The sequence below is a fragment of the Pinus tabuliformis genome, chromosome 2_1 (assembly GCF_031772625.1).
Source record: "Pinus tabuliformis cultivar Carrire ecotype Pingquan chromosome 2_1, CPIR1, whole genome shotgun sequence".
Lineage (NCBI taxonomy): Eukaryota > Viridiplantae > Streptophyta > Pinopsida > Pinales > Pinaceae > Pinus > Pinus tabuliformis.
The window spans coordinates 160,766,017-160,787,304 of record NC_142299.1 but is presented as its reverse complement, the minus strand read 5'-3'; the positions used below and the strand labels follow the sequence as shown (position 1 = coordinate 160,787,304).

Genomic DNA, 21,288 nt, shown 5'->3' with positions numbered 1-21,288 from the left:
CAAGAACAGTAGAAACTGGAGCTACCGATACTCCAGAAACAGGCGTGGTAGGTTGAACAGAAGCTACAGTAGTTGCAGCAGCAGTTTGAGGTGGAGTTCGAGGTGAACTAGGCCCAGGATGATGAACTACACTAGGTGCAGAAGTTTGAACAGTAGGCTAGACGGGTTGTTGGGTTGGACCAGAAACCAAAGGTTGTCCAGATTGACTTGATAACTACACATTAGGTTGCAAAGTCTGTTGAGATGGATCCCACACCATGTTCATTCCGGAGTATGGACCCATAAAAGGTTGAGCATATGGAGGACCATAACTGAGTTGAGCGTAGGGCTGATAATTGAGAAGTACATTTCCAGCTCCTTGTACAAATGGTTGACCAGAAGGTGGTTGGAAACCTTGAGTTGGGTACTGACCTTGAGGTTGATAACCTCGAGGCACATACTGAAACTGGGGTTGACCTTGAGGTATATATTGATACTGGGGTTGACCTTGAGGTATGTACTGAGTCTAGGGTTGACCTTGAGGTATGTACTGTCCTGACGGTATGTATTGTCCTTGAGGTTGTCCCCCAGGCGCTAACTGACTACCTTGAGGTTGCCCCCCAGGCGATAATCGACTACCTTGAGGTTGCCCCCAGGCGGTAACTGACTACCTTGAGGTTGCCCTCCAAGCAGTAACGGAGTACCTTGGGGTTGCCCCCCAGACGATAACTGACTACCTTGAGGTTGCGGATTTGAAATAGTACCAGACATCATAAGAATTTCTTCTACACTCAACGCTTGAGTTTCGTTATTACCAGTTGATATCTGATGTTCAATTGGTTGAGGATATGCTCTTGAAAAGGTATCAGTGAGTGACTGATACCCCAAAGGAATAGAAGGACCACCATATAAAAATGTTTCCGGTGTTTGGGAAAACATAGATGACCGTTTCGACATATTCAAAGGAGGATAATAACCTCTGGGCTTAGGATGAAAAGGATTTCGAGGTGGTGAAAAACTAAGACCTGGGTTTTCTAAAAACTTTGTCAATGATACGTACCATGCATCACTCCTAAAATTATTGTAGAAAATCGATTCATGCTCCCTAAGTTCTAAAGTTGGTTTATTTTCAGGAAGAGTTATATCTTCGTCTGGACTAACTAGTTCTTCAATAGAAATGAGTCCAGAAGGAAGATTTTGGGTAATGATATTTCCTACCCTGGGTGAACCAGGACCACTAGAAGTTGGAGAAGAAAATCCTGAAGATGGAGTAGCAGCAGGTTCAGTTTCAGGCTCAGAAATTTCAGGTTCTTCAGCTAATTCACTGGTAGGAGAAATACTACCAGTAACTTCAAAAAATGAAATTGGTTCAGAAATATACTCTGTTGCTTGAACTTGATAATCAGGATGAATAATTAAAGATGACTCTCCGGCTTCTGGTGACCCAAATCTACTGTCACTAGGTGATACAAGATCTCGTAGCCCTTCAAGTTGGCTTGGTGTATACTCGAGAGGTTGCCCCCGAAGTCTACGGGATTGTCTCGGTAATTTAGCCACGATTAAATATTTAATTACTCACACACAAACAAAGAAAATCTCAATAAAACCACCTAGAGTCTCTAAAGAACCAAAAAATTGAATCACACGCCTAAAAAATCTAAGAGTTCAAACCACACACAAACAATAACTTTCCGTACCAAAAATATTGGTTGGTGATGAAATCCAACGTCGTAGAATTCAATATAGAAAGGGCGGTTGGAACAGTTACCCCAATAACCTGCTTAATGAAACAGACTAGCACAAGTTTCTTCACAAAACAGTCTCGAGTGAAGAGAACCCCCCAGAACGTCCAAGTGAGTCTAGTCGACGTCTGCTCCAGGTACAGTGATACCTGTCCTTCACCGTCACCTTAGGAAATAATCTTAAGTCTATGGACACTAAGGTTACCAACAACAACAAATACAACTGGGGGAACAGTCTACAATCTGATCTACGTGCAAGGGAAGAGTAACAAAGCTCAACCCCCTTGAAGGCTCCTCGACATGATCAATTTGAGGTTTACCAACAAGTGACCCCAGGCTCCTCGACAATGGTTAATCCGAGGTTTACCGTTTATAATACGTGCAAATCTTCTATCTTTCCCAATGAGACAGACTTGACTGTCTCAAAGGTTTGGACATGATCTCGTGATTGACTCCTTTAAGAGAAGCTTCCTAGATTATATCAATTACAATTGGATTTATTTCCTACCACAAGATATAGCTACTTGTTTGTTTTAACTATCTTGGAGAGTTAATTACTCCCTAGTCCAAGATAGTAGCCTAAGCTATATTGGTGATAAGAGCCCTAGAAAATAAAAAATATTGCTAGATAAATTTTAATTAAGAGTTACTTTTATGGGTTGTTTCTTAAGTCAATAGGTATGGAAATGAAACTTTTATGGTGTGAAGATTCGACTCCAAAAACACTAAAAAATGCACCTAAAACAATAAATAATCCATTTTCTTTCAATGAATTTCTAGCTAAAAGAAAGAGTTTGAGAATGCAATTCTTTGAGAAACAAATCTTTCTTTCAACATGTAAACGAAAAGAAAATATTTTTGTCTTTTTCAATAAGAACTCAAAACGAGACTACTAATTATGCTCACAATAAATCCCTTTCCTTTTTCAACACCCAAGACTACAAAAAACAATTTCTTTCAAAAGAGATTCTACAATTTCTAGAAAACACTTAAAACTACAAAAACTAATATTGAGATCTAAAAACTTCTAATAGCCTAATTCTATAAAAGCTTCAATTATTTTTGAGGACGTTTTACTTAGTTGTTCAGCAAAGTAAGGATTCATTTTTTCAGAATAACAAATCAATCAAAAACATCCAAATACATTTTCTTTTATAAAAATGAAATTCAAAACTTATAACCAAGTTCGTTCAAATATTTGCAAAGAGAAAAGTAAGTCTATTTCTCTTAAAGGACAAATTTCATAAACCAGTCAGACTTATCAAGAAGACAAAAAGACAACAGGGTAATCTAAGGTTTTTTAGGCTTCTAATCTTTGAGTCGCTACAGAGACTAAGTAAAAACCAATCCAGACATGCAAAACTTCTAGAAACTCATCTAAAACAAAAATACCAATGGAACTTATTCACAAGAGATTTTTGGCAGAACACATGCAAATTTGTGTAGACACTAAAAGTCGTAAATGAAACATAAACTTAACTTGAAGAAAAAATTTTAGGTTTTTCAAAAAATTTCACAAGGTCCGCAGGCTTCCAGAAGAACCAGATGCGGTACCGCTCTATGTACTAAAGGAAAAGTGTGGAGATGCCCGCACTGTCTGTAAAAAGAAAGTGCGGTCCTCTGAAAACTTCGAAAAGACAAAAAATAATCCAGATCCTAAGAACTACCCAATCCCACACACATCAACCAAAAACCAGAAACGAGAACAAGTTTCTCAAGTCAAAGACAAAGGAAAACCAAAAACCAAATTCAGATCCCCAATATGGTCACCAATTTGTTGGATGGATAAATCGATCTTGTGGACAAGGCTATTCTCCCTAGTATCAAAAGATATCTAGCAACAAGCAGACAAACAAATCTATCTTTCTCTAAAGATATTGTGATTCATTAATAAAAACTATAGAGGTGTTTAGACCCTACCTTAAGTCCAACACTAGTTTGTAGCAGCCATCCTTCAACCGTCCGAAAGAGTTTCCTTTTGATAACCTGAAAACACAAACAAGAAAACATAAAATAAGACCTGCATTGTTAATATCATAAATCATGTTCATTATGGTGATTAAGGAATCCATAAAATAAACCACAAAACACAGTTTATTGAGAAAAATAAACTTATTTGTATTAACTTTGAAATAGAAGAACCTTACAACCTTTGGTGCCTTGATGTTTTACAAGCTCTTTTGAGGGTCCGAAACAGGAATCTCCTTTACTTTGACAAGCCTCACACTCTTCCAAATGAGATCAAGGAGGTATGTAATCTCTCCTCACAAAAGCTCAATTAGGAAGACTAAGTTCCAGCAGCATTTCACCTCAAAAATATTCAGCTTTCAACCTCCCAAGTAACCAGCCCAATGCTTCATTTTATATTGCAGAGGAAGGAAGTTACAAGTCCACCTATGAAGGGATAGAGTCCTCCTTCAAAGGGATAAGCTCCTCACATCAAGGGGTTAGTTCCTTAAGGTATGGGATGCATGAACCTTAAGGGAGCGAACTTGCCACCTCAAGATTCCTTCCAGAAGCTTCTAGAAATGACTCAAAGTGAGTTTTTAAGAATATACTTGCACCTTTTTTACTTTTATAGGGGTCCGCACCCATAACACAGAGACAGAGCAGTCAAGTGCGTAGTGGACATGACCTTTAGGTGCGGGACCGCAGGTACTGCTAAGAGAAAGTGTGGAACCAGAGTTTTATAGACTTTTGAGGGCTTTCTCTTATTTTCAAGGCTTCATAGAAGGAACTGAGGCTTAAGATTTGCAAAGGATGAAAGTATGAGTTATAATGGACTCACACAAATTACAGAATGTCAAGGTGACAATTTTTGTGCAACAGGACCAATCTATCGATGCTCCATTCTAGAGAATCATGAAATGAAGAGGCAGATTCAAGAGCTGCAGTAGAAAGGTCACATCCGATCGAGTTCATCACCCTGTGGGAGCCCGATCATGTTGTTAGAGAGGAAGGATGGGACTTGGAGACTATGTATTGACTATCAGGCACTGAACAAGATCACTATTTATCATAGGTACTTGATACCATGGATTGATGACCTTCTGGACCAACTCAAGCGGGAAAAATATTTCAGCAAGATTGACTTGAAGTCCAGATATTACCAGGTACCATTCAAACCCTCTAATGTGTGAAATATTGCCTTCAACACTAAGAAGGGCCTTTTCGAATGATTGGTTATGTTTTTTGTGTCAGCGAATGCTCCTGCAACCTTCATGGGGTTGATGGATGACATCTTGCAACCATTCACCAACTCATTTATAGTGGTATACTTGAATGAAATCCTAATCTTCAACTAGATTTGGGAAGATCACCTCCACCACATCCAACAGGTTCTCCAAACACTATGGTAACACAAGTTGTGTGCCAATTTGGAGAACTGCACTTTTGACATGACCCATGTATAGTATTTGAGATACATTATTGATGAATGGGGGTGCATGTGGATCCATCCAAGATCCAAGTCATTCAGGATTGGCCAGCCCCAACCACTGTGACACAGCTCCACAACCTTTTGTGTCTTGCCAATTTCTACCGCAGGTTCGTGTTGGGGTTCTCTCATATCACTTGGCCCTTAAATAAACTCACCAAGGGAGGAATGAAAGAAAAATTCTTGTGGCATTAATCTCAATAGAAGGCATTCGCAGAGTTGAAACATCGCCTCTGCTCTGCACTAGTGCTCACATTACCAGACTTGCAATAACCATTTGAGATCGAGACATATGCCTCTGACTATGCTATTGGGGCAATCCTTACTCAACAAGGGCATCTAGTGGCATATCAAAATGAGACACTTTCAGACACAGTCCAGAAGTATCCCACTTATGACAAAGAGATGTATTCCATTGTGTAGGCCTGCTAATAATGGAAGCATTACATTTTGGGGATGGAAATGGTCATCCACTCAGACCACTGACCCCTACAGCTCATATAGATGCAAAGGAAGTTGCAGAATGATTGCCATCAGAAGTGGCCCACATACCTGCAATAGTTCCATTTGAATATCAAGTACAAGAAGGGCATCACCAATAATGTTGCAAACTACCTCAGTCGACCACCGATAATGGTGTTAACCACCTTGCTCAACTCTTGTGAGCATGAGACTTCTAATTGGCCACTTCTCTACAAAAGCGCCCCAAATACCATATGCTCTTGGAGGGTCGGCAAGTTTCATATTTTCACCTCTAGGATGCTTTGTTATGCCACCTGGGACACCTTTGTGTTCCTTCAAAGAGAGCGTGCCAAGATGATTTGAGAAGCACACTATAGTCGGGTTGTTGGGAATTTCGTGGTCAAGAAAACAGTGGTAGTACTGCAAAAGTATTTCTATTGGTCGAAGCTTCAACAACATGTTGGGAAGTACATCAAATCCTGCACTTCCTGCACCATTGCCAAACTGACCATCAAGAATAAAGGTCTCTATACTCCACTACCTACCCAGAGTCGACCTTGAATCCATCTCCATGGATCACATGTTGGGCCTTCCTTCTACTAAGCATGGAAATGACTATGTTTTTTTGGTCGTCAATAGATTCTCGAAGACGTCCATTATGGGAGCCTACAAGAAGAATATCACAACAGAAGCCACTATTAAACTCTTCTTTGAATGAACGAGTGTTGGTACACTTTGGGATTCCATAGTCTATCATCTCAAATCGGGACAACAGGTTCCTCAGTATATTTTGGTCTAGTCTTTGGTTGATGCTAGACACCGAGCTCACTAAGTGCACAACTTTCCATCCCCAAACTGATGGCCAGATAGAGGTCATCAACAGGATGATCGTACACATTCTGCACATGTACAACTCAAAGCATCCACGCATATGGGATGAGAGCCTCCCCTATGTCCAGCACAGTTATAACTGGGCTCTCCACAGCTCGACTTGCCACGTACCTTTTCAAGTGGGCTTAGGATTCCAACCACTATGTCCCATTGATGTGGCCATACCATTTGCAGCAACTTAGGCAAATTCAACTAATTTCTAGTCCGAAGTCAACAAGGAAAATAACTTCATTGAGCACATTCAACACATCCTCCAAGAGTTCCATGACATATTGGACAAAGCCAATGCTATGTACAAGCAGTGGAATGATCAACATCGGGTGTCACACAAGTTCCAGGTGGGTGACAATGTTTGGCTACATTTGCATAAGGAGTGCCTCGTTGGGCCCCACCCCAAGATTCACTTGCTTCGATATGGGTCATACACCATAACCAAAGTTGTGGGAGATAATTCTTTTGAGCTTAGCATTCCCCCGTTCCTTGGCCTGCACCCAGTGTTCAATGTGGATCACCTTTAACCATACTTTCCACCATTATTGGACACATCTGACATTGCAGAACAACTCACACCAATAGAGTTAAATCCAGACTGAATGGAATAAGCTGCAACTGATCGGATCATGGACACGTAGATAAAGAACACTTGCTAGAAGAATATCCCACTGTATCGAGTTGTCAAAGCTGGCCAACTCCTGCAACAAGACAAATGGCTCACTAGGGACCAAGTTCAACAGAAGTTTCCTCATCTCATGGAGGAACTCAACGCAATGGAGACCATTGCTCCTTAAAGGGGGAGGTCTGATCCAGGTGGATATCGGTGGCCACTTGGACCTTCACCATTGTTCTTTCAGTTTTTTTTTCAGTTTCCTTAATTGTAGCATAATTTACTATTTTTTGCAATTTTTCGGGACTTGGACTTGAGTCATTTTGAGGCTCTAATCGACGTTTTTTTGGAAAAATGAAATCCAACAAACTAAAAGAAAGTTGCATTAGCAGTTGTAGTCCTCAAAGATATTTTTTCAACGAGGTATCATACATGTGAAATAGAGATAATATGACCAAGTTACGACCCCGGGAAGTTGGTTGTCCAACTAACGCCAATGGGGCCCATAAGCTCTTGGTGTTACATATCCTTGAATTAGGGTTTTGGTTTTTTAGGGTTTTCTCTTATTGGTCAATAATAAAAGGTCCTTAAGCCTCATTGTAACTCAGTTAGGAGGCACGTAGCTGCCACATCTCTTCTCAGAGATAAGCTACCATCACCCAAGCTAGTCTTATTTCCATTCTATTTGTAATCATATTTGAGTATTTGATATTAACGAAATGAAGTGTTATTTCCATTGCATCTCTGTATTTATGGTTATATCTGTAATTTCTTGTGTTCTTATTTAAATCCGGATCAACTCCTCTCCCTATCCCTCTCTTCATTTGTCCTCTCCCCTTTCTTTTTGTTTATCTCTATCTCTCCCTTGTCACTCCCTCTATCTCTCCACCTCTATCACTCTATGTCTTTATTCTTCCATCCCATATATATATATATATATATATATATATATATATATATATATAATTATAATATTGTATTAATAGGAATATTAGATTTAATAACAATAATAATCTTTTAATATTAATATTAGGGTTAATAATGTTTTTTTTATTGGTATTAAAAATAATTGTGTCCAAGGTATTTAGCCCATAAGCTTGCTAGAGTTGTCTTTAGTGGGACTTTTTGGAGTTTCTAGTGTCCCAATTGGATGGAAAAATTTGTGGTGAAATTTTGATTTTTGTTATTTAAACTAGTTTTTTTTATTGTATATATGGATTTAGCACCTTGAAAAACCCCTAGGGCACTTCTATTGTGCACGGGTTACCCATCAAACTTGTGATTTCAATCAATTCCTGCCGGATTTTAGATAAATTAGACCCTTCCACCTGAGAAACTTCGAAAAAGTCGCACTAAAGATCACATGTATAATTAGATGTTGATTTCTAATCATATTTCGTATATCTTATTTATTTACCATACCTCTTTATACCTTTTTAATATTTTTTTATTTACCATGCATCTTTTATAAATATGGTATTTTACCCATGGTATTTGGCCCATACGCTTCACCTAAATAAAACATCTTTGTTGAGTTTTTGTAAATATAAAAAGATTTATAGAGTAAATAAAAAATAAAAAAATTATTTCTTTACTATACTTCTAATTTTTTTATATTTTATTTATTTATTTATTTTCTAATTTTATTATATTTTTATTTATTTATTTTTTTAAATTTATATTGTATTTATACATAATAATAATTAAATTAATTTTTGTATAAAACCAGTATTAAATAATTATTAAATATTAAACATTACATGTTAAGGGTTTAAGTTTTTACAAATTTACACCCCTACCCCTACTAAATTACTAAATGTAGAAGACTTCTAACACCACAATTTAAACTATCGCTCGATGTAGCGCCATGCTTTGGCCCTATCTATCACTATATGGTCAATTTGATTAATTAAACCATCATAAGACCAAATCAACCACTCAATTTTTGCCTCTGACTATAATTGTGAATGTGTTCACATTGAGCAAATGTCGATTCGACATTGCTTAGACCGATCACAACACTACCATGTGCATTTACCATGGTCGAATACCAAACTCAGGAAATTTAATATGATCCCTCTTGCAAAATATTCATTAATGCATCCATGTAACGTAAGTTTTATGGAAACTAGCATTAGACATATATAAATATGATAGTAGAAGCTCTTCCCACACTAAGTCGGGTGTGCAGAAGGTGCAGAATGGAATCTCTGAAAACCATCAAAGACCTAACCCTTGTTCTGTGTTTATGTCTTGTTTTACTACTTTCTTATGTAGAAGTAAGAAGATCGGGACCCATTTTCACATCAGACTTTTGGTCTGCATCAGACACTAACACTACTTTGGTAAGTTCAGATATGAAATTGATGCCTATTAATGATTTTATATTTTTTATCCTCGGAATGAGCATGAACTTCAATCTATATGCTAATCTGTTAGATAGATTTTGATTTTCTAAAGATTCATTAGTCAGATTTTTGTAACAAATCACTAGGTTGTTTTGCTTGCTTGAGTGCAGAAGCCAGTGGAACGCCCTCTGCTCAGCAGTGATGCAGACGAGCTGGAGATTGCTCTGGCGAAGGCTTCGATGCCAAACAAAACGCTGATCATGACAGCAGCGAACAAAGCATGGATGGAACCCAACGGCCTCATAGACTTGTTACTGGAGAGCTTTCGCATTGGCGAGGGAACAGAAGGCCTTCTGGACTATCTCCTCATCGTTGCGTTAGATGAGAAGGCCTTCAACCGCTGCAAGGAAATACATCCCCATTGCTACGATTTAAGGACAGAAGGGGTTGATTTTTCAGGCGAGAAATCTTTCATGACTGAAGATTACTTGAAGATCACTCAGAGAAAAATAGAATTCTTGAAGGATGTGGTAGAGCACGGATTCAGTTTCGTCTTCACCGTAAGTTTACTTTTCAAGTTTACAACTTTACATCGCTTACCTGTTAGAAATATTAATTTTTACTTTTTTTAGTTGTGATTTTCTATATAAAGAGTTTGTTTCTATTCTATAGTACTAGTTTTCCTGGTTTAATGTGTTGTTGAGATATTCTCTCAACTAACAAATTGTATGTCCAAAATAATTTTCTCCTATATATAAAATTTTGCATATCTGATTAATAAAAAATATAGATTTCTTTGTGAAATTTTATAAATATAGATTCCTTTGTGAAATTTTATCATGGTATGAGAGACCTGAACCCCTGGCCCCTCCTGGGCTTCGCCCGTCTTGGGCTGAGAGAAATAAGTAGAATAAAATTTTCGTAAATGTTTGTTTGTCCATCACCCTCGGTTGGCCAGCCCAGCGGTGGTTGTGGCGATTCACCCCTGAGATCTGAATTATGGAATTATGGATTGAGCCTGCCGACTGGTGCAAGAGCCGAAGAGTAGAGGGCGTGGTTGTTGTGAATGTGTTTTTGGAGCGGTGGCCCGTCGTGGAAAAGATCGCTTGTGTGTGCGCCGAGCAAGCGGCGGATTGGAGATCGCTGGTGTGTTGAACTGGACAACCTTTGGGTTCATCACGCAGGGAGTTCTGCACGCAGGCGCTTGCGCGGCTGCAGAGGGCTAGCAGCGAACATTCCATGAGTGTTGTGGTACGAATGCCCTGAACTTGTGCCGGAATCCGAGACCTCAAGAAGGCATCACCGGTTTGAGGAGATTGGCTGGCGGATGCATTATTGTGCAGCAACGAAAGGTTAGATTGGAGACGGTGATGGCATAACCCATCAAAAACCGGTCATAGCCTGGTGCCAAGCAAGTCGCAGCTTGGTGCCTTCGCCTGGGGGCTATGTGGAAATCCCGATTCGGTTTGATTCATCCACGTAGACTTCATAAATACCGCGTTTTTTAAAATGAAAATGAGTTTTCGTGTTGTTGTTATCTTCATCGGTGTGCTTGAATGACAAGGAAGAAGCATACAGTGATGGGAGCGACCGTCGACAAGAATTGGGGGAGCAGGTGCTCGGTTTTCCAGCTTGCACATATATGCTCCTGAATTGTTATCATTATCAGTATTATTATCTTATTCCAAGGAAGAAAGAATGACAAACATATTCCCTCTTCTTCCTGCGTCCGTGCTGTGAAATCTGGCGGAGAAGTTATATAAGAAAAGCAAAAAAAACGCGGCCTCGGAGGTTGAAGGAGTTGTCAGAACATTGACTGCTGCTGGTGACCATGAAAAGATATCGGCAATAATCAATTTTCTGGCTGTGACAACTGTTGGTTTGGCAGGAGAAGCTGCTCAGCATCTAGAGCAAATTGTTCCACCTGTTCTCAGCCTTCTTTGGTGATCAAGATAGCAGGGTCCATTATAATGCCGGTGAAGCCCTCTATAATGCCGGTGAAGCCCTCTATAACATTGCAAAGGTTGCAAGAGGGGAATTTATTGTATTATTTAACCAATTTTTTGATGCGCTATGCAAACTTTCAGAGGATTCATATGCTGATGTTCAAAGTGCTAAACATCTTTGTTTTTGCTTTTGAGATCCGAGTTTTGGCCGGCCCGACACGGTTGGCAACTCTGTTAGCTAGCAACTGATGAAGGTTGTGAGAATCGATCCCAGGCGTATGCTCCAGCAGAGCATCTTCTATAACCAGAGAAGAAACTGGACGAGTTTTTTTTTTGGTCCTGGAATAACCCATGCTGAACTTTTGACACTGCAATTAAATTGAAGAGCTTCACTCTGGTCTCGACCAGTTTGTTTGTTGACTCATGGCAGAGAAAGTCTTATTGTGAGAGCCGTTGTTTAAATTTTAGTTTTTAGAAAGTGTTATGTGGGGGATGTAATTTTGGTTAAAAGAATATAGTGCCATTTAGTTTGGTTAACCATTGTCAAAATTTGTGTCTGTGTTGAAATTGGCTATTTCAATAACAGACAAATTTATTTGCAGGAATGCTTAACAATTAGATATAATGAAGGCATGACAATGAAGACGACATTAGAGGAGCTGCACAAAGATTGGAAAATGATGGACAATGGAGTTTGTGTGAATTAGTGTGAGTTTGTGGACCAGATTCATGGTGTAGTATGAGTCACATATTTTAATTAGAACAAATCTACATGTCATATGCTCTTTTGTAATGGTTAGTTGTGGTCTTGAAATATTTTGTGTACCCACTATAAGACCCAGAGAGGCATGCATATCCTTTGTTATGTGTTCCATCTGTAAGAGAGTTTTAACACCGTGGAAGAGTTTGTCATATACACTTGGGTGGGTCGTATTGGTTTTAGACTCCATGAGGTGAAATTTTAAAGCTAGGAGGAGTTCATCTAAAGGTTGGATGAACCATGTATGTGAAGGACTTCTTAGTAGACTAGCCGTTGCAGCCGTTAGGAACCCATGCATTCTGGTGGTAGATGGTTGTTCCTTTATATGGACATTGACAATTGCATGAAGAAGGTATAAGGTGTAAATACGAAACTAGACCATATATAGATTTTGCAGATTGATATGGAGACAAGTACTCATTAAGGGGTGTGTTGAAATATTAATTCCTACTCGTCTCAGTTGTGACTTTCTATATATAAAGACTCTGCTTCTATTCTATAGGAGTGGTTTCCCTAATTCCTACTTGTCTCAGTTGTGACTTTCTATTTAAAGAGTCTGTTTCTATTCTATAGGAGTGGTTTCGCTAATTTGGTGTGAGGTTGACATATTCCCTCAACTAATAGATTGTATATGCAAGATAGTTTTTCTATCTTGAGACAATACACCTGTATATCTGTAATTGCATATCTAATTAATAAAGATATAAAATATAGATTCCTTTGTGGAATTTTATCATTAGGAGAGGCTGATAATAATTGGGTTGGATTAGGTTATAATGGATTTTAATGTTGGTAATTGGGCTGGGTTAAGTTATAATGGATTTTAATGTTGGTGTATGATATTGATTGATCCATAAAGTAAAGTGTAGATTTTTTTAATATTTTAGAATGATTAATTTTTAGAATATTTTAGAAGTGGGTTTTAGGCCGGACTTATATCAGTATACAGTTTGTAATACACTTAAACAACCGCGGATGCGTTCACCAACCATGATTACTGAGAGTGCTAGTATATATTATGATTACATCTTATAGCTTAATTATGATAAAATGATAAAAACTAAAAACAACTAGAAGCATGAATTAGGGGATGTGATAATATATATTTGATCACATTGTATTGTTTAATTATGGTAAAGAAGATAAAATCTTAAAACAAGTAGACTTCACCAAAATACTGATAGATGCCTGGAAACCGTGATCAGGGTTGATCCATCTTCCAATTGCAGTTTAGATGTGCCAAAACCAAGGAGGGAAATTGCTGCATTTTATTTGCTCTTAGGCTACTTCCTTTTTAAAATTGGGATTAGAAATTGAGATTAGGTATCTTTGTTGATTATAAATTCATGCATTTTATTTGCTCTTAGGCTACTTCCTTTTTAAAATTGGGATTAGAAATTGAGATTAGGTATCTTTGTTGATTATAAATTCATTCAATGCATCCCATTGGTATGGAGTATTATCTTTGCAATCTCTGGTAGGAAAGTTGCACATACGTACACTTTTACCATTATGTCTATTGCAGTTTGGGATAACGGTGTACTGAATCTCCAATCAACATGAAAGTGGATATAACCTAAACTTGTTTCTATTACAGATTCAGCTAGCAGTGTACTGAATTTATAATGCACATAAGAATACCCATCTTTACTGGGTATGATATTGTTACATAAGAATTAGTATAAGGATTCTGGGGCATGGGGCATGATATTGTTGATGATGATGATGATGATGATGATGGATAACGTCCGCTGAGACCAAATAATGATCTATTGGACCTAAAAAGACAAATTATTTATTTTGATTTAAGATTTTATTCCTATGCTCAAAAAGCTTGGATTATTTATTTTGATTTAAGATTTTATTCCTATGCTCAAAAAGCTTGGAGAGAAGCCTCCCGAGTTCACTATAATTTTGGCATTGTAAAAGGCTAGGAAGGTCAGTATTGTAACAAAGATTGTGAAATTGAGATCTAATGTGGTTGTATGCAGGGCACTCTAAGAGGAATTGGTTTTCATCCTCGATGCTCCTATTCTCACAAATATGGCAAATCCTTTCCATCCATGGCGTTTTAGGAACTGCCCTGCTGGTCATGATAATGTTCTTGTGCTTTTTATAATCAATGGTTAATTGTAGATTTAAGGAATATTTTAGAATTTAATGATTAAGAAAGATCAAATAATTAACTTTAATTAATTAGATTCCAAAATATTTCCACAATTTACAAATACAAATTGCAACATCCAGCTAGTACAAGAATGCCAAGTTGTAACATCTGGTTAGAATATTAGATTTGGTTGTAATTAGTATATTAAATTCCGTTGCCTTAAATTTACATATAATCAACATTTTTATAAATTTTAAATAATATTGTGCAGGATGCAGATGTGCTATGGTTCCGAAGTCCATTCAGAAGGTTCTCAAGTGAGGCAGATTTCCAAATCTCTTGTGATATATGCGACTATGGTGCTACAGATGTGAAAAACTTACCAAATACAGGTTTTACATTTGTTCGTTCCAATCAGCGAACAATCAAGCTGTACAATTTATGGTACAACTCCACCCAGCGTTACCCTGGGAAACATGATCAAGATGTGTTCAACGAGATGAAGTTCTTAAAAGAGTTTAACGAGATCGGGCTCAATCTATTGTTTCTTGATGCAGCGTACTTCAGTGGGTTCTGTGACACAAGAGCCACGTTAGAATACGTGTGCACTATGCATGCTAATTGTTGTATAGGTTTAAAAGCCAAGACTCACGACCTGAGAGCAACTCGTGAAGAGTGGATGTTATTTAGATTAGATGTTGCAAGAAGAAGTGAAATGCACTGGAGGTCTCGAGATGAATGCAGAGCGTCTTTATAAGGGAAAATCATGTTATGTTCTTCATATAAAAATCTAGTTTCTTCATCGTTCTTTCATATTCATGGCAAGATCCTTGTAAGTTGATTTCAAAGCAATTGTCATGCATTCTTATTCCTTTGCTAAACAAATTCATGTGTTTCAAAAAACTTAAAAAAATCATCGATCAAAATCCTGTGGCTAAGTGTCATTCATAGAAAATGCTCAACATACTAGACATTTTCAAATATGACCAAGTAAAATATGCAATCAAGCACTTGAAAATTTTCCTTAGATGCATAAATATTGTTATTGATGTTTAATTTATGGTTTCATGAGGTCTTGTTTTCTTTGTACCACACCAGAGATAATTGTAGGCACAAATTTATCAAGGAAATTAAACACCAAAAATTAGGAACTTACCAGAATTTTAATGAAGGCATCAAGGTTATCCATTCATATATAGTGCAATTCAGCCTAGACCTGTAGGCTAAAGGAAAACGAGCCCAAATGAAGATTTGTTTAATTGAGTGAAACTTTGAACAACTTTGAATCAAAGTAATATGAGATGATGCTCAACTCTGTGTTATATGAGATGATGCCCATATCTGTGTTATATTGTTCTTGATTAGGCCTCAAATCACCTTGTTTCTTCCTCACAATACTTCACATTATGGTCCTCTAGAACCCCAAGTAGAATTCATGGCTCATTGTAGAAATGCGTGTGAGATTTTAGCTACTTACACAAGGTTACACTGCTTATGCAGGGTTTAGCTACCTATGTAAAGTTACGAGGGTGGACTAATTGTGATGGGGTGGCTCGATGGGATCCGGCATGTAAGATGTGCTTGGTGTAGGCTTGATTTGGAGCGGAATTGAGTGGGGATTGCCTACTGTGTGTGAAGTGATGGCTAGACTTGGAATTGGGTGGCCTTGATGTGCAATGGTTTGGTTTTGATTTTTTATATTTAATTTTACTACCAATATTATTTTAATTTAATATAATGGTAAATTGAATCATAATAATAATAATAAATTTCTTTAAATTAAATTAAATTTAATCAAAAGAATTTTAAATGGAAAAACTAGTTCTAATGCTTGGAACATTCTTATGTTCAATGTGGGGAAAATCATGTTGGATAAGGTCACTCCCTGGATGTTCCCTCTAAGGATAAGGGTGTCAAGTCACAAAGGAAATAAATGCAAGGCCTGTACTTTAGAGAATGCATAGGGGTTAAATTATAAGAGAGCAAACTAGAGTTGGCATTAGGCTCAAAAGTGCAAGTGGTCGAATGCAATGCAATAATATGAGTTAAGATTTAAGAGTCTTTGAGGTATAGGTCAAAACAAGAGCAAGGAAGAAGTATGCACGTTCAATGAGAATTCATGATAGGACTAAAGAGGACTCCCAAGCATATGAAGAAAACTTTAGCATGGGTGCCAAGTGACAAGAAGGTACTAGCTAGAGCACGCATGATAAGGTAGGATCTACCGCACAAATTATGACACTTCTAAACCATGAGAAGGTTCTATGTCACAATTTGATGGGATCCATCCTAAGGTCAAAATTGAATAGGAAACTAATAATGCACAATGCAAGGCAGTGAACCCAACCTATATGCTAGTTTTGAGATCCAATACCTGTCACAGTGGATCAACATGAACATACCAAAGCAAGATGGCTTCAAAGTCTTGTAGACATAATTATAAACACTATGCTAGAAGTTAATACATCTAATATATAAACATTTGATAAAATCTTGATATGCATGATACAAAAATTGAAAGCTCATACCTTATATGTACAATATGGTACATGGGACCACACAGCCTTGTGGCTTGCAATTCTCTAGGATAAGCTACTTATAAGTCTTAGGTCAAAGACTCATTTGACATATAAAACACACAGTCTCTAGTTTTGGAAGAAAGTATAATCAATCAACCATCGTCATGGCTTCAAGGTAATCATACTATGAAAGCAATTTAACATCCAAGAAATCATGAGAACTAGAAGGATCAACAAGGGGAACCAAAGGCTCCCATGCCCCCATTAGGGAAATTTCTCTGGCTTCAAGGTAATCATACTATGAAAGCAATTTAATGTCCAAGAAATCATGAGAACTAGAAGGATCAACATGGGGAAGAAAAGGCTCCCATGCCCCCATTAGGGAAATCACTCTATCAACTACTCAGACAAAGTCCTACGAAATGAAACATGAATTCAAATGACCCTTCTCAGAAGAAATTGAACATTGTGGATATATGATGCCACATAATTCATTCATGGTGGAGTAGATTGTACTCGAACACTAGGAACATAAGAAGGGGTAATTTTGAGTTAAAGTGGAATTACGATAGTGATTTTTAGATGCAAGTTGATGAATAGTGAAATTATTCCATTGTGAGGAAATTAGATTACTTGAAAGAGCATAGACACCAAAACATTCATAGCATAGACATAATCATCCCAAACGAGAATATTGAGAGTCCAAAGGGACATCGAGTGCCACCACATCAACTAAGACAATCTTCATGATTACCATGCTTGATAGATTCATAATTACCCTAAGGAAGTGGAGTGCGAGGATATGCATGAGTGTTTTGAAAGGAGTGCTTCATTCAACACCTCTTATATCTAGTATGCACTATATTTCCTAGAATTTTTTTTTTAGGATTTTAAAAGTATTCTTTTATTATTTTCTACGATTTCATAATATGAAAAAGAAAAAGAAAATATTATAAAAAGAGGGGATGGGAAAGAGTTCCTTTCATCAATTTGGTAGTAGAGTTTCTTGGTGATGTGATGTAAAAAATTCTTCCTGGGCTGTTCATTTTCTTACAAAAATTTTGGACATAAAACCATAGATTATAGATGGTATACAAGGAAATAAAATGTGTTGGATATCAACAATTCAAGAAGGCATAAGATTCCTAGGAATAAGCATACAGGAAATAGTAGTGGCTTTGTCAATAATGTTGCTAGACATAGCAATCTTTATATCCCATTTCTTTACCATTTCAAATGCTACAATTGTGGCATTTTTGGGCACAAGGAAGCAAGATACAGAAATAAGAACACATAGTATTCTTCATAGAACATGCATAAAAAAGAAGCAAATTGGCCTTTGTAGATGAAAATAAATAATAGGGTAGAAGAAAATGAGTTTGTCTCCTGTGCTCTGCATAGAGGCAGCATGTTGGAAGGAGGTGAAAGGATTCAACATATGTATAATACTTCCCTCAAAGAAAATTAGAGAAAATTTAAAATACATGATCCTCCTATTCCTATAGCACACTTCTCTAAGATCATTAATTGCAATAGGAAAAAGTTGCATGCAATCAAGAGCAACATCAGCCATGTTATTTCTCCATTGCAGATCAAGCAGATAGGCAGCAAGAAGATATGGAGAAAAAAAGAAGAAATCAAGGAGAAGTGTTTTCTAGCCTTGCGTAGCCAAGATAAATTCCCAAACAAGGGTAAATGAAAAGCTGGAAGGAATACCTCTATCAAGACTTTTCCATTGAAGATTTGAAAGGAAAAGGAGGAAAATGTGCTAAGGGGGAGTATATCCTTTGTTTCTCCTCATTGAAGGAAGAGACTGGCCTCAAGGGAGGCCAAATAAGTTAGATGTAGGCAACTAGAATGGATAATAAAAAAGCATTGTAGGAGTAAGGAAAATGTTACCAAAATGTTTTAAGGTGGAGCATGCATCAATATTATATGTTGTGTTGTAAGAGGAATGTTTCGAGGAAAGCTAGTCTCGTTTCGATCGACTAGCCCTCTAGGATTGGAAGCTATCCTAGAAATAAACAATCAAAGAAATTTGGGATTTCTTCTATTTATGATAGATAAGAGAGAGACAAAGGAACCAACCTGGATCTTCTGCTTGACTCCTTGTTTGATCTCTCTCCCCCTTGACCAAGCTTGCAACTCCTCTCCTACTTATCCGGCTTAGAGACTATCTGTTGAAACAAGGTAACAAAACACCATCAAAGCATCTTGATCTATTATATCATAAGCATTGAAGAATAAGAAATATAATAAACATGCAGTGGCATTCACAAATAACAATATTCACAAATACACGATTGTATGTAGGAAAACTCAAAGAACTTTATTAAATATGAAGGAAGAATTACAACCCAGCTATCTGGTCCACCAACATCCTCCCAACATCAAAGTCCTCTTCACCTCATGAAAAGCAAGATCACACCAACAACACAATACTCTTTCTCAAACACAAACTATCAGCACTTCCTTGCAAATTACAAAATTCCGGCCTCCAGATCTCTCATATGAGGGATCCATTTATAGATGTGTGCAAGGGTGTGATTCATCTCTGGGTTTTTGATTAGTGTCATTCCACTTGTTGTTCTTGGTTCCACTTGGAGATTTCTTGGATCTCTTACTCATCCCTGGGAAAATTCAGAGAGGCAAGTGTCATAGGAGAAGTTTCTAGAAGATTCCATGAGCATCCACTTAGCAAACTACCACACCTAGCTAGTGTAGCAGTCAATATGCATCACACCATAATAGTGGAGCAGTTAGTATGGTCCTGTTTTGGTCAGTTCTGAATGGTTTTTCAGGTGGAACTTTTGGGGAATGACGTAATCAGTTTACCATGATCCTTTAGGGTATGAAACAACACTTTTAGGGGTTAAAGAGCCCTTAGTTTATCGACATATAAGATTGGGGTTGTAGTGCCCAAATATGTCTATACAATTGTCCCCTAAAGCATGAAGTTGTAAATCTTTGATGTTGGGTGAAATGTTTTATCATCAGGATCCGAGGTTTTCAAAACTGAAAGGTGACCTATATAAGATATAATACAATACATTATCATCATATAATTTTCATGATCTAGTTGAGGCAGGCACTCCCATGCTCAACTTTATAAATTCATTTCATGTACATAGAAAAGATAGTTGCCTGCATATGTAGATTGGTGATTCCTCAAATGTAGAGTCATCACCCCTGGTTCGGATGACCATCTGTGCAGCTTCTGCGTGCATTGATGTCTTTATATTCCTGAATATATCATAGCTCGGATGGATGAAACTAGATCCAGGGTCCTCAATCTCGTTCAATCTTTGCTCAAAGTATAAGTCGATCCATGTGAAGATATGTTCAGAGGTTGAACATGGAAAAACATCGCCTGATTACGAGCCAATAATGTGAGTTGTTAATGGACACGAGAGGAATCACCGATAATGATGATGACCCTCAAGGTACTGCAGTACAAGTCACGTGGTGTTAATATATGATCCGATGTCGAACATCATGCAAAATCTTTTGGTCAAAGGCCAGTGATGTCAACCTGTCGCTAGAAGTGAGGAACTTGCCATTGAGGCATGCAAGCTTCAAAGTACTGAAAGGGTTGTTTCTAGGTCAACTTCTTGGATAATGAGCTGATGTCGAAAAAAAGTGACTCATCGTAGGAGGGCCTTAATGTATCCCACATCTACGACACGAAACAAAACAAATGATTTTTTGGAGGTGAAAACAATCTCTTGACACAATGTTCAGGAATGGTGGTCATGAAAAATGGAGGGTGAAGGTGTTACAGTGGATAAGGCATTAACTGGATGGTGGCTTCTTAATTGAATGACTTCTCTTGAACATATCTGCGACATTGAGATGGATTGGTAGCGTTAACCCCAACAGATGGATGGTGTGGAATGCCAATGGTGAAATGACCGGTGAATGGAATAACCCAACCCGACTCAATCAAGGTGACAGAGTGAAAGTGTCATGTTCAAGAGCAACCTGTTATCATAAAATTCTTCAAGTTTTCTTCCCTTTTCCCCCAGTCATTGTTGACCAATACCTCTTTATTTTTGTCAATCTTGACGAGGATAACATATGCTTGTTCTATGATTTGCCCTTCGGGCAAAACTGTCACTACATTTTAGTGAGTCTAGTGACAGTTAAACTCGTTCTTGCCTAGGTGGACAAGTTCGTCGCTATTGTTTTAATGAGTTTAACGACAAAGACAGCTCGATCCATTTCATGTTTAGAGAGTTTGAAAAGGGACTAAAAGGAAACTCCAGCAGTTCTTTTCCATAGCATAATCCCTTAAGTTTGAAAAAGGATAAAATAATACAAAAGGGATGACGTTTTGATCACTTTAGCGAGTAAAAAAAGACAAGCGCTCAAACTTTTTGTGAGATAATCCCTCAAGTCCAAAAAAGATTAAAATATACAGGAGGGATGGAATTTCGATTACTTTAACGAGCTAGAAAAGCCAATAGCTCGACAATCTTCTCATATTTAACGAGT

At 37.7% G+C, this 21,288-nt stretch overlaps 1 protein-coding gene across 1 annotated transcript in view; it reads left to right on the top strand.

The window, feature by feature from the left end:
* LOC149199222 (uncharacterized protein At4g15970-like) overlaps positions 1-15,032 on the top strand; it is a 126,322-nt gene extending 111,290 nt beyond the window's left edge. Inside the window, exons 3-4 of the mRNA XM_089400492.1 lie at positions 9,633-10,022; positions 14,547-15,032. Coding sequence (XP_089256618.1) covers positions 9,633-10,022; positions 14,547-15,032 — 876 coding nt within the window. The remainder of the gene's footprint in view (positions 1-9,632; positions 10,023-14,546) is intronic.
* The last annotated feature ends 6,256 nt before the right edge of the window (positions 15,033-21,288 follow it).